We start from the raw sequence: 20,314 nt of genomic DNA, 5'->3' as shown, positions 1-20,314 counted from the left end.
TTATATCAATACCTTCAATCTTACATTTATTCACTCAATTTTAACGATAGACAACGCCACAGAGAATCCCAGCTAATTATTGTAATTTATGCATACCGTGTTCCTTACAAAACAAAGGGAGTATATAAAGTTTTGAGTAATCCAAAATAATCTATTTATACAAAAAAAATTCAAATTCATAGAGTATATTCTTTTAGATATCACTCAAATTTATTTATTCTTATGGGGCCAGTATAACAAATTCATACAAAGTACAATTCTGGAGACATCATAGATTGTCCAAAAAGTAAAGTACAAAATGCTTTGAGGTAAAACATCATTTAAAAAGATTAATTTAAAAAGCTCTTATTTAAAAAAGCAATTCCTTTTAGAACAAATGTTCACTATACAAGATCTACCTTTTCTGAAGAAAAAAACAACATACTTTTTTTATTTACATGTTAGTGGTGGTGCAAATTACAGTGTGAGACAACATTCAGTTGAAAATGTTTCCATCTCTGTCAAATGTAAACAAACACTGTCATATTCCCTCGAACCACAAAGCCCATGCATTGAAAGTAACACAATCGCAAGATTATTTTGCAGCTGTGAGAGCTGCTAGAAAGCGAGAGAACCTCTGAACCTCCAAGCAGCACACGAAGGAGCGAAGACAGATTATAGAACAGTTTTTCTCAGAGTACATTAATGCAAAACAACCTGTAACATAAAAAAAATGGATTAATGTGTACAATTTGCAGCTTTTTAAAGAATAACAACCGCAGAGGCAAAAAAAATAAAAAAAAAAATGTAGAAAATACTTTAGAGAAATTAATTACATTAATATTTATTTCCCTGCTGTGAATTAACCCTATGAAACAACAAAAATAGAAAGAAAGAAAAACAGTGTAATTTCATCTCATAATACTTAAACCTCCCAAATCTATTCATATTAAGGATATTCTAGGTGTGTCTCACTGATATGTAGTTACATTGATAAATTCAATCTTAAGACATTCTCATTCATTTTCAGTTGTAAACAACATGCTCTACTCATCGTTTGCTGGGGATTCATTTTCTGAAACTCTGTCTCAGCGCAGACTAAAATTAATAGTGCAACTGGAGCTTTTTGACATGAAGAACTCTGAGAAATTAAGGTTCAGTCTCAGAAACGGCTTCTGAGTAAATTAGAAATGTCATTAAAAAAAACTAAGCAGTCACTTTAAAAAGTGAAGCTGTAGTTTATTCCATTTCATTTGATTTATCTCATCATATAACTAATAAAAAAAAATCAATTTATCTAAAAAAAATAAATAAACAACAGACAATCCCGTTGGGTGAAGAGGTTAAAGTATTTGACTTTACTTTGAGCAACCAAGGTCAGAATCTCAGATGCATCAGGAAGGGCATCAAGCGTAAAAACTCTGTCCCATATGAGAGCAAATTGTAAAGACTTTCTGTAGTGACCCCAGGACAAGGGAGCAGCTGAAAGGACTCATTAGTTTCTCTAAAAAAAGAGAATATTAAGTGAATAAAAATTGATGTTTATCTAATTGTCACACTATGGCCTACACAATTAAGCGGAAGACTTTCTAAATGGCAGTAATACAGTTAACTTTCATTGACACCTTCAAATAGAAAAGTAATCATCAAAAATGTATTGCCAAAAAATCAAAACTGGTTAGTTAGAGAAAGATATATCCAAGCATGTCAGAATCAGGGCTACTGAGTGTCTGTGGACAGTTAGGTGGAAGGAAAACCTGCAGTTAAAGAAAAGGATCCACAACAGCTTTTACCACAGCCTTAAGATTTTTGTGAAGAAAACTACATTAAAAAGGCTCAAGTGAATTTTAAGGGCTGTGATCTGATTCTGCAGGCAGCTTTTTTATAAAGCTTTGCAGAGACGTATCTAGGACAGCTGTAACTTTTGCATTCGGCCACTTTTGAACCACTGTTTAAAGGCATTGTTATGATCTACACAACCGGGAGGAAGACAACAGACAGATGGAGCTTTTTTTTTTATCACGGCTTTCCTTTCACTTAAACCTCTGTCCACATGAGGGTATATGGCAATTAGGGAAGTTTTACCATCAAATGACCTGTTGTGGCTTACTCTCATTGTGGAAGGTGTCAGTAACTAACATGATCTCTTTTCAGTCTATTTGTGCGCATTTATTTTCTTATAAACTTAATTTTATAAGCTGCAAGCCATGGTCATTAAAATAACTGAAACAAAGACATCCCTCCTTGTATAATGGATCTATTTAACATAAAAGTTTCACATTTTAAGATAAATAACTGAAATAAATTAACGATCAATAATTTTTTTCCAAGTTATTTAGATGCACTTGTATATTTTTTGACTGCTTCATCTTGTTAAAACGTTGGACTTTTTTAAAATAGTGAACATTTTTTGTTGTTTAGGATTAACACCTCTTTAGTCATCGGTACCGCTTCATGTCAACCCGGACATGTATGATCATTTTGCTTTCCTTAGCTGCTTTAAAGTTTCACAGAAGAATTGAAATAATATTTTCCACATATGAAGAAAGTTGTTGAAAATGTCAGTATAAAAGAAAAAAAAAACGGAAAATGTACCTTTTTGCTGAAATGTATACATATCTTTTTTCCCCTCCAATTTCTACCAGAATTTTCCACACACTCACTCGCTGTGGGTCCCTTACATAGACCCCAGCTACACAGTGCTCTGCCTGCTCTCACACGTAAGGCTGTTTCTGCCAGAAGAGTGGGAAGGGAAATCAATAAATATCCCGTCTGAGTCTGAGCCGGCAGACTCCGGAACCTGTCCGATTATAGTTTCAGGACTGGACGTTTCGCTGGGTGGCGAGGAGGAAGCCCCCCTACTGAGATCAGTCACTGTTGTGGTGGCCTCTGTGCCGTGGAGCGCTCCTGAGGAATGAAGGATGGAAGGAGACGACAGAGCCAAGTCCATGGCACCGGCTCCTGCTTGTACAATCCCTAAGAGTGAAAGAGCATTCTTGTTTTTTTTTTTTACAGATTCTGGTTTTATACTGTGAGTGAGACTAAAAGAAAAATAAATACCTACCATTAATCTGAGTGCCCACACAGAGTCTGTTGGAGGAGGGACCAGACAGCTCTGATCCTGGAGCCAGGTCAGAGTAGGTCAGCCCCTGTTCCTCCAGGCACGATATGATCTCACAAGCCGAGTGGCGACGAATCCCTCCGCTCCCGACCGAGCTCGCATCTGGGTCGTACTCAGCCACCGGCGTCAGCAGCAGGGGGATGTTGTAGCTTTTGGATCGTACCACTGGGTTTTTGGATGGTTGGTCTGCAGACTTGGGCCAGCCCCATGGCACCCGCTTGTCTGGACAACATGAAAAAAGAGCTTTAGTTAAACTCCATCTCTCCTTTCACTAGGCAGGTCATCATTATCGTTTGCTTCTGACGAACCAAACACGCAGCAGTGGTCGTCGTCCTCTTCTCCCGAGTAGAGACCATGGGTGCCCAGGTAGGGTGAGACCACTTTCTGCACCAGAGACTCCAGCCTTAAATAGTCCTCATTAACACCCCGTGACTCATGGACGCCCTTTAACAAACCATAAAAAAAAAAAAAAATTACATGTTGGGTTATGGTTCAACAGCTTCAACCTCAAAAGTTGGAATTTTGATTGAATAATTTATAGATTTTAACAAAAGAAATTCAATGCAAATGTTTCAATTCATTACAAATTTTGTCTCATCTGCACAGTTTAATTTTTTTCCCTCCCAGTTTTTATTGTCATTACACTGTAACAAGTACAGAGCAAAATTAACTCTCTGCATTTAACCCATCCCCTTGGGGAGCAGTGGTCTGCCATTGTGCGGCATCTGGAGAGCAGTGTGGGGTTAAGGGTCTTTGCTCATGGACCCAGAGTTGCAGTCCGTGGGAGTGGGGCTCGAACTCAGAACCTCAGGATTCCAAGCTTTATGCCCTAACCACTAGGCTGCCACTCCCACCAAGACTCAAATACATACCCACATACAGCCCTAACAATATCTTGATTAAATCCCATAGCAATTACCTGAGAATCTGCACTTGCTTTCTTGCCATCTTCAAGCCACTTTCTCTGGAGCTTTTCATCTAAGACTATGAATACTTAACTGTTTGAAACATTTAATATCTGCATTTTTAACATAGCTTTCATTCGTTTGATTTTATTTAGTTTTTTTACTGCGTTTTCTTTCTGTTCTTTTAATTTCCTGAAAGCGCTTTGGATTCCATTTTGTACAAGTGGTGAAGCATCAAAGAACTTGTCTTGGCTTGCTAAGCACACATTTGAAAAAAAAGGAAGAAGGGCTTTTAAATAAATAAAGCAGATTAACATAAAAGTTTTAGAACGGTGTCAACCTCAACTCTATTGAAAAATAACAGACTGTTCCTGAAAGTCTGTGGCAGGAAGCCAACTTTAAGAAAAATGTTCTATCTTCAAATCATGATTCATGATTCTTTTGAAACTTGCTATATGACATGTATCCACCTATTAATATAGCTTATTATTGGCCCAGACTTTGTTAAAAGCCCACAATCATGATGACATTGGAGGCAATGATGAGTACCTGTAAATCCACACAGAGTAGTTCATGGCTGTGAGGCGGCACGGAAAATAATTCATGGTTTCTAAGCAAGTTTTACAAATGAAAGTATAAAAAGAGTGGCAAGTGTTTGTATTTAACCCCTGAAAAAAAATCAAGTTTACTAATGAAGTCACCTTATAACCGAATAATTTCTGTATAAATCCAGCTGTTCAGTGTTAAATATGAACATTAATGTACAAACAGGATCATGAAAACCAACAAACACATCATCTAGGCTGGAGAAGGAGTTATGGAGACAATGGGAAGCCATCAGGAAAAATGAATACATACATGTTGCATCATAAGTCACACTCTCTAGCTTTGAAGTTACTTTTTTTTTTTTTTTTTACTTTATGGATAAATGCAAATGCAATACATGATAATATACCAAAACAATTTAATAAGTAAAGAAAAAAAAAAAAACTTACAGCAGCAATTGAAAACAAAATAGCTGAGTGTAACACAATGTACAGTTAGGCCCACCTGCAGTATAAGCAACATCTGGGTGACAGAGGGGGGAACACGGGCCCGCGGTCGAGACAAGGCGTCCTCCAACTTTACGCTCAGGACTATGGTGTTCCTGAATTTAAGCAGGGCCAGCTGTCTGACAGAGGGCTCCTTACCCTGCAAGACACGAGAGAGGTGGAGACCACAATAAGCATCGGGGGGGGGGGGGGGGGGAGGATTCACTGGAAGAGATTCTGGCAAAAGATAAAGAAGAAGGAAAATCTAAACAAGCAGATTCTTTCAGAGTTTGTGCACCTGGACTGGGTGAAAGATGGCCTGCAGCATGGAGAGAACATCACAGAAGAAGAAGTCCCAGGTCTCTGCCAGAGAGTCGAGTAACTTCTGACCTACACAGATCACACATAAAAACAAATGCCTTGCAGCTTTTATCTCCATTCAGTTTTCCCCCAGTTGGTCCTATTTCTACAACAAATATGAGTGCATTTTATTTTTAATTTATGGAATAGACCACTGAAAAAATAGTGCATGGCTGTTAAGGAGAGGGAAACCTGGGTTTCACCATAGAAAATAAAAACAGAAGAAGGATCTTTGTTGAAGACATTTGTATTTTGCAGAGTGAAACTTTTTTGAACCACATTTTCACTGCAATTCCAGCCACAGGTCTTGGTGGGGTATGCATTAACTAAAATCTGAAGGGTAACATGTTTGCACACTATTCTCAGCAATATTGCTTAAGCTCATATGCTTAGAGCTACACCAGTTAATGGCAGCTTCAGCTGAAGGTTTGGGGTTCTTTTGTACAGTAAATCTACACCGAGGTCTCAAATATTTAGCAGCCTTTCATAAACTCCAGCTTGCTTGTCTCTGCTGAAGAAAGCATCCCAACAACATGATGCTGCCATCACCGTGCTATCAAAACGACAACTTGGTCCTACCTTCATAGTATCTTATTTTGTCCCGAAGAATGACCATTCCTTTTGTCAGAAGCTGATTCTGTAAAAAGTCAACAGCAGTAACAATTCAAATGTAATAAATGCTGCCCTTGTTGGTTAATTTGTAGATTAATGTTTTTCTTATGAAACAAATGAAAAAAGAATGAAAAGTACGTTACCTGAAGATATTCTGAGAAGAAAGATCCCAGCTCAGTTTTCAAAAGGTGCCTGGGAAAAAAAACCCACATATGATTATCATCTAAACATAAACAGATCATAAATAGACTGAATAATGAAGGATGAAGACGTAACTGGGATCCACTAATTGAATAACGTAACTGCTATATTTCCCAGTAAAACACAACAACATCCAGGAAAACAGGCTGTTTTCCTGGATATTATGCTTCGATCCGTCTGTGTGGTCACAGAAAATGGGCCTACGTCGTTGTGGCTTTTTCCCGGAAATATTTTCAGTCGGCTAACGCGGAGGCAGATAGACGCGATGGGTCTGCCTCGGAGAGATAATGAGATATCTGGCCTGACCACATAGCTCCTCAGTCCCACTCATACATCACACACAAACAAGGTCATTCAGAAGAAAACATTCAGTCAGCAGCAGAAGTTGGACAGATAGTAATTACACAGATTAGAGAAAATGACATCAAGATTTGAAAATAAAGCAGCTGGAACTTTAATGTGGAGGAAATATGGGTCTTCTGTTGATTTCTGAACCTACCGGACGCCTTCATTCAGGGTGTAGAGTTCATTATCGGCCAATCCCTTCTTCTGGAAGACTGCTATGACAGCGTTGTGAATGCTGCAACACAAATATAAAATGCAGATCACTGAGGCTCTAAATCCAGCATATTATCTGTCTAGCCTGTATCAGGTATACCTGTTCCAGGTAGCATTGGCGCCAGCCCTCTTCTGCTTCTCCCCTCTGTCCTCTGGTGAACTTTTCTCACTCTTACCGAGCTCACTGAGGCTTGGAGAGCTCATCAACTTCAGCCGGTGCAGAGTCCTCATGAGGGAAATATTAAGAGAGGACAGAGGACAGACGAGAAAGAAGGTCAGGCAATGAGCCGACATATGCAAAGGAAACACGAGGAGACGACTGCAGGGTAGAGGAGAGATCAATCGGAGGGAGAAAAAAGGAAAAACAAAGAGCAGTCGGTGACAGAGGAGGAGGCGAGAACTAGGACAGAGTGGTGCATGGTGAGACTCAGGCAACAAGCTAAGAGCAGGATGGGTGGAGCCCAGCAGGGAGGTGAAGCATAGCGTCGCTGCACTGCCGGATCTCTCAGAACAGCGAAAAAAAACAATAGCACACGCACCGCTGGGGGCATTCTCTTCCTCCCTTCCCGCCTCCCTGTCAGTACAATACTGCCATTGATGCAAACGAATATTTATGCAGAGCACAGATGCCAGAAGAGCTGCAGGGTAAGCAGACCTAAAGCAGTTGCTGTGCTTGTGACTGCACTGAGGGGAAGAGAAGGAAGCTGTATGGTTTATTGACAACAGCGGAAAAAAGGGACAGGAAGCAGCGGCACGATGCAAGACAATGACGAAGGTTTTCCTGCTTCACATCCACAGCTGGATGCAGCGTTGCAAATTTGTTTAATCAAACCTTTCTGGGTTTGGATGTTCTCTCAGAGGAAAATGAGTCATAAATGCAATGCAAATATCCATATTAATGATTTTCTTTTTTTCCCCATCTCATTCATGTAAGCTCACAGCAACTCGTGTGTTTTCTCATAAACCGTACCTCACAAAAGTGAAGTTATTCTGGGAAAAAACTTAAAGTAGCTCTTTATACAGCCTGACCTATGCAATCTAGAGCCCATTAAAAAAAATACTGTCTGACTACACAAAGTAGACAAAAATGTCTGAAAAACAACAAACGAATCATGCCCTGATCTAAAGTAATTCAAGAAAATATGAGAAACTACGTCACTAACATCTATTAGCGAGTGTTAGCCTAGTGGGTTAGAGCAGTGTGCAAGTACCCGGTTCAATCCCCACAGCCGGCACTCTGGGTCCCTGAGCAAAATCCTTAACCCAATATTGCTCCCTGGGCGCCGCACAATGGCCACCCACTGCTCCCCAAAGGGATGGGTTACATGCAGAGAGTGAATTTTCCCATTGTGGGACAATAAAGGCATTTACATTTAGTCTGGGAAGAGTTATAAAGCCATATCCAATTAACCATGCTGAGAACCATTACCCAAGAATGGAGAAAACATGGAATAGTGACAAATCTTCTGAAAAGGAGTTAGGCAACCAAAATTACTCCACGGTCGGCAGCATCAAAAAAATCATCCAGTCAGAGAATAATAAAAAAAAGAGAACAACATCTAGTGCATTGCAGCTATCAGAGTTCAGGTCAGGGCAGAGTTCATGACTCAAACACGAGAAAAACATTGGGTAAAAACTGCACCAATGGAACACTTCCAAACCGTCCTGCCTCATATCTGCAACCAAAACCTCAGAAGGTAAACAACATCCTTATGATCCCCAAGACTGTTTGAAAGGAAGAGGACATTCTGGGAGGTGAGCATCCTGTTGCAACTGCTTTAGAACAAAAAGAACTTGAGAAATAGCATCATATTTACAATAAAACATAGTAATAAGATGGACTGGGAATGCTGTGCTTCTTCAGGACATTAACTTCTGGATGTAATCGATGAAACCATGAAGTCTGTTCTAAAGAATCCTGAAGGAGACTAGCTGGCCATAGGTGTGGGACCTTAAACTCAGATACCCTTGGCATCTGCAGCACACACAAAAAAAACTAAACTCACTTTTTGCAGTATTCTAATCTTTTTTGGGATTCATTTCTAATTGGGATCCTGAAGTACAGCCTTTAACACATTATTGGTATTCAGAACCAACAAAAAGAGTCGAAATTAAAAAGATCCAGGCTGAATTTCTTCCACAGCAAAAAGAGTAATTTCAAATTTTATTAAATTTTTTAAATGCCCAATTGCTGTCCAAGTCTACTGCAACCAGTGTTTTTTTAGAGAGCTTTTTTGTACTTTTTCGGGGTATTTGTACTGTATTAAAATCTCTTTTATGATTAGAAACATTTAAGTTTTACAAATATACAACACTGTAGAAGAGTAAGGGGAAGAATAATTATTTTTTTCCAGCAGTGTAGTAAATAGAGATTTTCTTAGTCTAACTTCATCTCAGTTTATATAACATTTCTTGGAGGAAGACAGCTGAAATTTGTTAGAGAACATGCTGGAATATGGTGGTGGCTTCACCAAGCAGGAAGAATACAGGGCATCCTAGAATAAAACCTGCTAGAAGCTGCAAAGCCTTGAGAATGTATGCAGACATCTAGAATATTATATATCTACATTAAACATAATATTATCACCACCTATTAGACCAACCATAGTATTATAGAGTTTTTAAATAATTTGTTAGACATATAAATAGCATTTTTATTGAATAGATTAAAAATATCTGCATAAAAACTACAGGAGAGTAATCAGACCCTTAGAGAAAAAGTGGAACAGAGTGTCCACTAGGGTGAGAACTGCCACAAATATCTCTTTATCTGCTTGGCTGAGTCATTGCTCTTCCTCTCTATATGGGACATCCCCTTCAGGACACATGGTTCTCTCAATCCAAATTTATTTCAGGAGCCCAATGTAGCCTGATTGTAATTTTTAGCCCCTACTTTTGTGCTGTTGTTAAAAAAATGTCCTCTATAGAAGATTACGATTGAAAACATTAAGAGGGGAAAAAAAATTATTGGATATTTTAAAATAACTGGTGATTAAAAAAAAAGCCCTCTGAAAAAATAAAAAGGACTCGATGAGTTCAAACCTGCACAACCCGAAAATAACAGACACTCATTTACTCCCACGTAAACACAACCACAAAAAAACATGAAAAGCAAGACCAGAAAACTGCTGAGGTGAACACAAGAACCAGGTCACTCAAGCATCCCCAACATGAGACCATTATCACCAGACAAGTGTGTGTTGCAAGAAAATGTTCAACTGTATAAGGAAACCATCCAGGACTGGAAAACAATCTTCATTCTAATAAATATTTCATGCATTTCCTCCCTGCATGGTGCAAAACGTTCACACTGAGCCTTACCTCCTGAATGGATGTTCGGTGCTGCTGCTATCCATGTCCGGGCTCGGGGGTGGGACCGAGAAGGTGCTGAAGTTGAGGGAAAGGGGTCTGGGGGAGGACCGGGAGGCTTGCCTCCGCCGGAGTCCGTCAAGCATCTGAAAAGAGAGGAAGATGGAGGGAAAATGGTGGAAAGAAAGTGGTTGTTAAGGTTGCAGGAAAGAAACTAAAGCAAACAAGCAGAATGGTTTGAAGTGAGACTCTTAGATGCATAACCGTTCTTCTACAAATATGAGTTTCTATGAGAGGTGAAGCTTGAATCTGGAACTTTTATACATTTGTTGCTTTAGTTGTTTTATTTGCATTGGGACCCTTTTTAACCGATCTTTCCTCAGTTTGAAGGGTTGTTCACATAATTTTTGTCCTTCGTAGCTGACCGCTCACACTCTTTCTGAACACTGTGAAAATAATCTCCCTCGAAATGAATATTTTCGTTTTCACACCTCATATCAGAGCTCTTCAGGCCCACCATACGGGCCAGCTGGGCTGATTTGCTCTACAAAAAAGAAGACATTTAGTGTCAAAATAGGCCGGCCAGTAACCTGATGTTTGTACGACCTTTAACCATTTGGGTTATTTGTGTTTCGATGCAGTGGTGTGTCAGTGTGCATGTTTGAGGGTCACAGTCCAGGCAAGTTTCTGGTTTCTTTAAATGTGTTTTTTAACTTAGGTTGTTACTGATATATGTTGTGAATTTAATTATAATGGACACATTTAGAATAAATCTACAAAAAAAATCCCAGTTACATTAAAAATTTATTTTTAAATAATGTATGATGGCAAAATATGAACCAACAGAAACATAAACGTCTGTTAACTATCATCCTGATTAACTATCAGGAGCTGCGCAATTGAATAACTATAGGATATAAGCTATATAAAGCGATTGTTACTTAAAAGGGAACAGGAGGAAGAAACATTTGACTTTGTTCTTTTCTTTCTTTATTTTTGTTGCTTTTACTGAAGTTGTTCTTTCAGTTTCCTTGCTTTCAGTTAGTGTTCATCAGATTGTTTGGCAATCCTCCATCTGGCTTTACTGGAATAACGCATTACATCAGCTTACAAAAAGGGAACCTGCATGTGTGTACATGCATGGCTGAGTAAATGGGTGAACGGTTCCTGTAAAGGTTTTTTTTTACAGTTAACACTGCATCTGGGTGACTCCCCCTGTAGCTCCTCTCACAGCACAGCACCACCCGCTGGTCAGAGGGAGGAATTACAGTCTGGCATGTCACTTTATAAGACAAAGGATTTTCAGGGGGGGGGGGAATAAATAGTTGTTAAAAAAGAGAGAGATGTTGATTATGCATGTCTGTGCTGTAAAGTTCTGATGATTTGATATGATCAAAATCGGATCTGAGTGAGAAAAAAAACATTGTCTGGCTGAAATGCCAAGCCACGCCAGTCTGGACATTTCTGCTTTTGTTCTCCCCTCCTCCTTGTCTGCGACTACAGTCTTACATCCGATCGATGCTGCTTTTTAATTTCTAATCGACCCTCATTCCTTTTCCCCCTCCAACTAATTGATTTACAGCCTTTCCCCTACATTAGATGGCGATTCGATCGGAGCAGACGCGCAATCAACAGTCCACGTTTCCCCTGCAAAGGGAGTAACGCACAGCCAGCCGTGCGTACGTGGAGCTTTTCAAATCATTTTTTCTCTTTCTTTACCTGTAGGGAGAAAAACGTTACAGTATAGGAAAGCGCACGATTATAAACACAGTTTAAAAGGTTATAAGAGGTAAAAACAAAGTTGGCGTGTGTGAAATGCGCCTCCCCCCTGCAGCCCTGAGCTCACCGTTCCTGATCCCGTCGTGCGGCTCCCGGTGGGATGAAGCGGTCATACAGGGAGCTCCGGCCGTCCGGGGATCATCAGCGGCAGGCTCCTCTGGCTTCTCCACAGCCCTGGGAACGGGCGTTAGGCTGCAGGATGAAGGGTCCGACCGACCTCTCATTCATGGAGGCAGGAACCGCCGCTCGCTCTCTGGTTTCGGCTCGCCCCCGCTTTGTTTTGATGAGATGAAAAAAAAAAAAAAAAAGCAGGAACCTAAGCGGCTACGAGCATGCACATGAACGCGCGTTGTGGTTAATATTATTATCGTAATGGCTGTTTGCAAGCGAGAAAAAACCGCATGGTTTCAATAGAAGCGTACTAGATCAGAAGGCTGCTTGTTACGTGTGGCAAAGTTTGATGTGATACTGCAAAAAAACAAAGAGCAGAGGGGAAGCATAACAGGACGAAATAGAAATATTTAATTGTGTTAAAGTGGGGACAGGGGCGGAGCTAGAAGGGGGGCCAGGGGTGGCCATGGCCACTATGCCTGGTTATCCATTCAAGAAAGACACCAGAGTTCCTTTAACTGATGTTTGCCGTGGTCTTGTAGCTTGCTTTACACCACATGTACACCGTAGAACTGATGAAACATACAGAGCATAAACACAATATTAGTTTACTTGCTGCAACTTATACAAAAATATACAATTTAAGAAGCTAAAATAATAAACATACCACTTTGGCCTGCTAGTGGACAAACCGTAAGCTAGAAAACACTTGTCTTTCTTCTTAATTGCTCTTGCAGAGTCTGTTTGCATCACTTATTGCCTAGCTTGACGAAAAACCGGAAGCAAGTCATCGTATTCTTAAACTTAACTTATCAAATTTTCACCGTCATAAGTTACTCAAAAAATAGATCTCTTTAGAATAAAAAGAAAAACGGAGCACTTAAAAATAAAAGCTTTTGTAATTAACTTCCTTATGGCATCAGATGCTACAGCTACTTCTGGTGGTGAAAACGTGAACTACAATTACCACCATTGCCACCCTTAGCCAATCATTGGCCACCCCTAACATTTTTTCAATCTAAAGCCAGGCGTACACTGTGCGATTTTCGAAGCGATTTTCCAGTCGTGCAAGAATCTTTCAATCGGCCCGACTTTCAGCCTGATCGTGCATCATGAGTCGTGTAATGTACAGGGGGTTACGAGGGGCGATCAGCCTCTCACGACTACCTACCGATCAGGAATCGTGAGGTCAGGAAAAAAATCAAACATGTCGCTCAGGGCACATGCACAAACAGGGATTCTTTTTTTTATTCTTCCTCTCTAATTTAAACACAGCAGCATTGCATGGGTGCAATGAGTGAAATGCAGTTCTGTCTGTAAAATTGACAGACCGTAGCAGCCACGTTTGCTCAGCCATGTCTTTTTTTCAAATATATTGTTGCCTTTTTCTTTTTAGGGCTTTCAGCACAATATTGCACAAATTGCCAAGGCAGCGCGATTCACCATAGTGAGCTTTATATTCCTATATTCCTCTTCTATTTGTTTAGCTTCCGGATAGACGAGTCAGAGCAGCTCCATCTCACTGCGGAGCTGAGTCCAACGTGTGTTTTAGTTATGCAGTGTGAGCAGGTAGATCGCATGAGAGCGTCGGGCCGGGCATAAATAGCGAGCTGTGAGCTCACACTGTACGACTAAACCCTGCGTTTAGTCATACAGTGTTAGCAGTAGCTGCGTGCAGCAATTGAAAAAATCGCAGTGTACGCCCAGCTTAATACAGATGGTAGCAGTAGTAATACTCTCAAGGGGAATGTTTAAACTTATTAAACATTTAAATTTTTCATATATTAACCATTACTTTATAGCAGAAACACTGTGGTTAATCAGGCACATCAATATACTAACATTAAAGATGATAAATACAGAATTCACGCTCTTTTCAGAACCAAATTTTGTGTTATTTGGGGTAAAGAGAAAATTATGTCTCTGTAAGTCATCCAAGAGTCTTCAGTGAAATTATAGATAAATGAACTACTTTAATAATACCTTAAAAAATATTTTGATGTGAATATTATTTAAATATCAATTTTTTGCTGAATGATTATTGATAAAAGCAGGTAATGAAGCATCAACGTTAAGTGTTAATTCACATAATAGTTTTCAAAAACATATCAGGAATAATCAGATGTGTATGGGTGATTTAAGAAATGTTTTACAAAGTCTGCATGTATAGTTTTGCATCAGAACACCAGCATATTTAGAAATGCAAATAAGCTACAGATGTAAAAGGCATGTTTGTAGAGTGGTGCAAGAGAAAGAACTCCATAATCCTGTCTTGTTTAGAAATATGTGTAGAGCATGATAAAATAAATCCAGTACCTCCTTTGCACCAGGCAGAGGGTTTTAATGGTTTGCCAATGCAAGCTGCCGCACATCTAAGGACTAAAAAAATGGCCCACATGACAACACCTTTCAATAAACTCTGGCCCTTCCCCCATCCAAGAAGATAAATGATTAATATTATGGGACATATTATAACCACGTAGTGGCACAAATGAAAGAAATTTATGAAAAACTGACATAGGCCCAGTGTTGCATATACAGTTTTGTAGATATAATTTGACCTCTTGCATGTATACCAATGTATAGGTAAATTTTTCATATTGCTTTGAATTATTTTCTTGCTTTTGATAATGTCTTCATATTTTATGAGTTTACACTTTAAGATCCCTTTATAATGCTTTATATTTTGTACGTATAAATGGTATTATAAGGCACTCTATTTAAGGACCAGAATCTAAAAAAAAAAAAAAAAAACTTTATAAAAATTTATTGTTTATTTTTTGGCTAATTCGTAGTCCTTTTTGTGTTTTTTTTTTTTTTTGTTTAGAAAGAGGAGGGAGATTTCAATCCAAAACTTCAAAGTCACCTCGAATTTGTTAATTCAAAACTCCTCAAGCTTAACTTTAACTGTGTCCATTTAATTTTTATAATCAAAATTCCCTAGATAACAATAATTAAGAAATGTATAATTTTCAGTCATTTTAATAACGTGTTATTTTTTATTAATATGCAAAAATAAAAGTCCCTCTGGTTGGATTGTGGACACTTTCCTTTCCAGCAGTCATGAAGGCAACACGAATAAGCTCCTCCCACCGGTAGTACGAGCGGGAAGTTCACACAGCGGCTTCCGTAGAGCTGTAAATTAGTAAAATATTTTCGCGTTTCTTCATCATAAAAATAGTTTGGAAGAGCTTAAACAGGTGAGTTCACGCTTTAAAGGTTTATAGTTGTTCTTAACCGGGTTTGAACGTGGTTAGAAGCCATATTAGGTTACTTCTTTCTTCGCTTCTCTACCAATTATGTATCTTTCATACTTGTTTAATAAGCTGTTAAACAGCAGAAAGTGGTTCTATGCAGTGTTTGCTGTTTTTAGACTCAGTACTGAGGAGGTCGAAAGGATTCGACAAGAAAGATAAATAAATATTTGCTTTCATAAGTATTTTAATCAGTGAAAAAATGATATAAAAAAAGGTTTAAAAAATGATTATGCATATTAGATTATAATTATATATTAAAAAGTAACATAAAGGAACTGGACTGAGCTAAGAGCTTTGATTCAAGATGATTTTTGTGATATACCAGTTATTTAATGGCACCTATAAACCATAAAATCACTAAAAGTACCCAGGATGGTGATTTTAACATATACTGAGCTCAACTTATAGTTTATTTTGTTTCATGTTTAATTATGTACGTGTTTTATAAACTACTGACAGATTTGTATTTGTTTATTTCCAGTTTTACTGTAATTATGACATGTAAGCACTTCTAGTAATTAACTTTTTTAGGACCACAGCCATGAGCACGGAGGAGAAAGATGTCCCTGCATCATCCAGGTGCTTTGGACAGGTAAGTGTAGAGAAGATCCTTCTTTATTAAGTCAAGTAACTTTTATGTTAAACGGTTTTATCGCATTGTTGTAGAAAAATAATGCTGTTTGGTTGAACAGAAACTTGGTTTGATTGAAGTTCTGTGTTTGTATATTTATTCCAAAAAATCTCTGCTCAGTTATGAAGAGGAGTGACTTCAATTAATATTTTTAAGCTATTTAAAGTTAGTTTGCTGTCCTTAAAAGGCTGGAAAATGTATTTTATTTCCAACAAAAAAAAAAAAAAAAAGATTTTCCCTTTAGACAGCAATCTAATTTTACCTAAAAGTATGAAGTTTGTTTTTCAGAAACTGAAAATGATGTGCTGCATCACAACTTGACTTTTTACATTTTACCCCTCAGTAGTTCAGTTTTTCTTTTTTTTTTTTACGGTTGACTGAATTCATTATAAAACCCTATTGAAATGACTTAATGTTATTGATCTCTGCCCCTGGACAGTGCACCTACACAGCTGAGGAGTATCAGGCGGTTCAAAAAGCGCTGCAACAGAGGCTGGGACCCGAGTACATTAGTACCAGAATGGCTGGAGGAGGACAAAAGGTAAAATCAGTTGTATCAAACCATGAGTTTGGATCTGTTTAAGCTCTCATGTGCACGCTGAAAATCTTTTTCTCTGGGCTTACATGAACCTTTCTCCTACTTTGGGCAGGTTTGTTACATTGAAGGCCATCGCGTCATTAGCCTGGCCAATGAGATGTTTGGGTACAACGGATGGTCTCACTCCATCTCCCAGCAAAATGTTGGTAAGAAGACCCATGGAGTCCACATCACATCCAAAAGGCGTTTATTATATGTCCTTTTAACAAGGCTGATTTTGTCATTATAACAATCAACATTCAGTTAAATGGAAAAATGTTTAAAGTATTATAATAGGATGTTTGATTGAAAATAAATGTTCCTTTATTTTCAGACTTTGTGGATCTCATCAATGGGAAGTTTTACGTTGGAGTCAGTGCGTTTGTCAAAGTGCAGCTGAAGGTTTGGACAATTACTCCTTACTTTTCATCTTTTATCAGAGTCATAAAATCTTCATTACTGCTTTTGAAATTTTCACATTTTGTTACATTAGAACCAATGTATACTTTTAGATTTCTTCTATATATGTGAAACGCTTTTTTCTTGTTGTTTTTTTTTATTATTCTTTAGAGAATGAAATCTGAAAAATCTTGTGCTTTTTGCCCCCCTTGACTCTGAAACCATAAAATAAACTGCACTGCACCTAACTGTCCTCTCATTAAGTAAGCTATACTGAATTAAACTGTCCTATGATACATTGAATCTAAATGTAAATTCCTTTTTTAGCCTCTAAGGGTTGTCAGAACATTAGCGGACAAAAAACATCATTAAGGAACACAGCATGGTTTGTTTGTGTAACTCACCCCAAATATATCATTTTTATTTAAAGTGTAGAAATTGCTCTATAAAGCTCTGTTTTATTATCTAAAATTAGAATGACAGATAACCTTTATCAAATATGCCAGAACTGGTGTGTTTTTTTTAAAGAGCAAAGGGCAAATACTGGTGAGGCTATGTGGCAAAAGAATCTTCAGATTTTTATTTGTTCAAATGTTAAAAACTAAGCATCGCTTTTCTCTCGCTTTATCAACTATTTTATATGAGATCCCAATGAAAGATTTTTCTATTTTCTGGTTAACATGGCAAAATGTAAGTGGTGTAAAAACTCCTGCATCACCTTGGAAAAATCTCCAGTTATCCCATCCAGCTCATATGTGAGCAACAGAAATATATAAAAGTAAAACCTTTTTTTTTTCAGGACGGGTCGTATCATGAGGATGTGGGGTACGGAGTAAGCGAGGGTCTGAAGTCCAAAGCTCTGTCTCTGGAAAAGGCGAGAAAGGAGGCTGTTACAGATGGGATGAAGAGAGCATTGAAGTAAAGGAACTTAGTCTGTTTTTTTGTTTTGTTTTTTTAAACATATGCTTGAATTAGAAAAAGAAAAATCAAAATCTTTATTTGTCACATGGAGATGTTTTGGAAATGTTCTTGGAAACTGCATCCTGGATAAAGAGTACCTCCTTGCCATTAACAAGATTCCCAAACAGGTGAGACGCTTAAGAAAACCTGAAGCTTTGTGAGAATGTTGTAGTAAAACTGATCCCTGCCTCTTCTACTCAGCCTCGACCTGAGCTGAACCCAGCACAGACTAAACGCTCTGAGGGCCAGCCGTCTATAGAAAAAGCACGGTTCTGCCGTCTGGTCAGAGATCAAAATCCAACGAGTGTAGCAGAACCTGCCAGGATACCCCTGGAACCCCGAGTCTTCAATCAGAACCCCTCAGAGGTCCACGCCTCCAGTACAGCTGGCTCTGCACCCAACATAAAGAGTGAAAACATCCACTCCAAGTAAACCCTCCACCCGCACACTCTCTCATCCTTGCAGCGACTCTTCCCCACTGATTGTTACCGTCTACCCCCTAAGATCCACTGAGGACGCAGCGCCCGACCCAAACACAGACCCCAAGCATCTGAGAAAGCTCCGGCAGCAGCAGCTGCAGGAGAAGTTCAGGAGGGAAATGGAGGCCAAGAGGCTGCAGCAGCAACAGGAAGAATCCAAGTCTAAGGAGGTGGAGGTTGCAATCGGACGGAGATCGTCCGCAGGTAGGTTTGAGGGTCCAGTTCTAACTAAAGTGTGGAGGAAAATGTATAGATTTAGTTCACACATTTAATCTGATGTTTGCCTATGCTACAGTTAGAATTGGTTAAACACATTTGTTAGTTTGCCTAACTTATCTAAAACTGTACAATATAAAGGTAAATCGCTTTAATATTCATGCTAAATAAATGCATTATTAAATACCTTTTATGTGAACACATTGGTTGGACGAGCTGGATCACATTGGAGCAGAAGTGCTATGATGCTATGACGGAACACCAAGCATGTTATTAAAAAAAAAAAGACACTTTTCCTTTCTTTCAAATTTTTTTTTTTAAAGCTACAGTGTGTAATAATTACAGGGATATACTGTCAGAAATGTAATATATTATACATAACTATGTTATTTATCATCATCTACGAGCTCAGCCTCTTAACCTTAATATTTGCGTTGCCTTAGAATTCGTTATTTATAATTACATAGGAGCGGGTCTCGCAGCCATGGAGACATCTTTGCGCTACGGCAGCGCAGAGCCAACAAACTAGCGATTGCGAGATCGCCCATTACGCTCGAAAGTAGCTACGGCAAGTTGAGAGAGATGAACTGAGACGGTACTGAACACACAGACTAATGAAATACTATCTGTAAAATTATCTATGTAAACAAACCTCATCACTTGAGAAGGTAGGTGATGCGGACGTCGTGGAAGACATTTTGTCCCGTAACCCTCGCCGTACTGTTGGGGGGGAGAATCGGTCGGGGGGAGATGTTCATGTTGCTGCGGTCTGCAGTCTGGACGTTAGCTGTCGCTGAAAATTACACACTGTAGCTTTAAGTGTTAAGTCTTTTTTTTTTTTTTTTTTTTTTTATTTAAAGAGCATCCGAATTAAAGATGATTAAGAAAATCACTAATGATTCTTAAACGATGGCATGTGTCTCCTTTTTTTCTGCTGGGTCTCTGCTCCTCAGGTGAGGAGCTCAGATCTGCGTTTGTGGACAACACATCTGAAAACAAGTCAAGCAACAGGAACTCATGCTTAGCAGGTATGTCTGTTTAACTAACTAACCAGGGCGTGATTAAAACAAATGTCACAGAACAGTAGTTTAAGCTGATTAAATTCCCTTTGTCACGGGAACATTGATGAGCAACTATTTTCTTTAATCTTGCTTTGCGATTGAATGTGGGGTCATGATCAAAGTAGTTCTGTATGAATGTAAAATTACATCCTTTAAAATGATCCAGATCTTAATCATTAAAACATGGAGGGCAATAAAAGGGAACCCTTTCCTGAAACTCAACTGAATCATGAAGTACTTCAAAACAAACGTGTGTCAATGGTTTGTGTTTTTGTCCACAGATGATCCTGAGCTTTGGGATTTCACCTTGGATGGGATGGAGGAGCTGGACGCCCCCACAGGAACCAGGCCCAGAACACCGGGGAACCATCAAATGCTGACGCGCAGTAAGACGCCTCAGAGAGCTTCAGAGCGAAGCCATGAGGCGCCGTCCACCAGCAGAACGCACCCTCACTACAGACCCCAACACCACAGCAACCACCAACAGGGCAGACCTGGTGAGATTTTCTCACTATTTGAGCCTCTAAATGTATATTTTTTTTAAATATTTTTTTGATCAACTTTTACTTCTCTGAATTTCAGGTGAAGCCCTCAGTCCATATCGACAAGGACAGCAGCTGAAGAAACGCAGGCTGGATGCATGAGTCTACTCTGCTTTTAAATCACCGCACTTTGTTTATATAATACAGTTTGAATTTACTACGTTTGCAATTTTGTACAAAGTTCAAATAAAATGTGTTTAAATCTTTAAAATGAATGAGGAGATGA

The 20,314-nt window shown here is 38.9% G+C and overlaps 2 protein-coding genes across 2 annotated transcripts; one reads left to right on the top strand and one right to left on the bottom strand.

The window, feature by feature from the left end:
- Positions 1 to 191: 191 nt before the first annotated feature.
- On the bottom strand, positions 192 to 12,150 carry prr5a (proline rich 5a (renal)). The gene is made up of 11 exons (XM_038299989.1): positions 11,923 to 12,150; positions 10,089 to 10,222; positions 6,868 to 6,993; positions 6,709 to 6,789; positions 6,152 to 6,200; positions 5,976 to 6,033; positions 5,335 to 5,426; positions 5,056 to 5,196; positions 3,409 to 3,544; positions 3,044 to 3,322; positions 192 to 2,955 (listed from the first exon to the last, which is right to left on the bottom strand). Exons 2-11 carry the CDS (start codon positions 10,220 to 10,222, stop codon positions 2,672 to 2,674), a joined length of 1,380 nt encoding a protein of 459 aa, XP_038155917.1. The 5' UTR covers positions 11,923 to 12,150; the 3' UTR covers positions 192 to 2,671.
- A 2,899-nt stretch (positions 12,151 to 15,049) lies between these two features.
- rad52 (RAD52 homolog, DNA repair protein) lies at positions 15,050 to 20,303 on the top strand. Its single transcript, XM_038299988.1, has 12 exons — positions 15,050 to 15,166; positions 15,755 to 15,815; positions 16,294 to 16,395; positions 16,505 to 16,598; positions 16,766 to 16,833; positions 17,630 to 17,748; positions 17,843 to 17,918; positions 17,992 to 18,218; positions 18,295 to 18,473; positions 19,439 to 19,513; positions 19,828 to 20,043; positions 20,129 to 20,303. The coding sequence occupies exons 2-12, from the start codon at positions 15,765 to 15,767 to the stop codon at positions 20,188 to 20,190; spliced, it is 1,269 nt and encodes a 422-aa protein (XP_038155916.1). The 5' UTR covers positions 15,050 to 15,166; positions 15,755 to 15,764; the 3' UTR covers positions 20,191 to 20,303.
- The last annotated feature ends 11 nt before the right edge of the window (positions 20,304 to 20,314 follow it).

The sequence above is a fragment of the Cyprinodon tularosa genome, unplaced genomic scaffold, assembly GCF_016077235.1.
Source record: "Cyprinodon tularosa strain WSP-4 unplaced genomic scaffold, ASM1607723v1 ctg44, whole genome shotgun sequence".
NCBI classification, from domain to species: domain Eukaryota; kingdom Metazoa; phylum Chordata; class Actinopteri; order Cyprinodontiformes; family Cyprinodontidae; genus Cyprinodon; species Cyprinodon tularosa.
The sequence above is the reverse complement of the archived record's forward strand: the minus strand, read 5'-3'. Positions and strand labels throughout refer to the sequence as shown.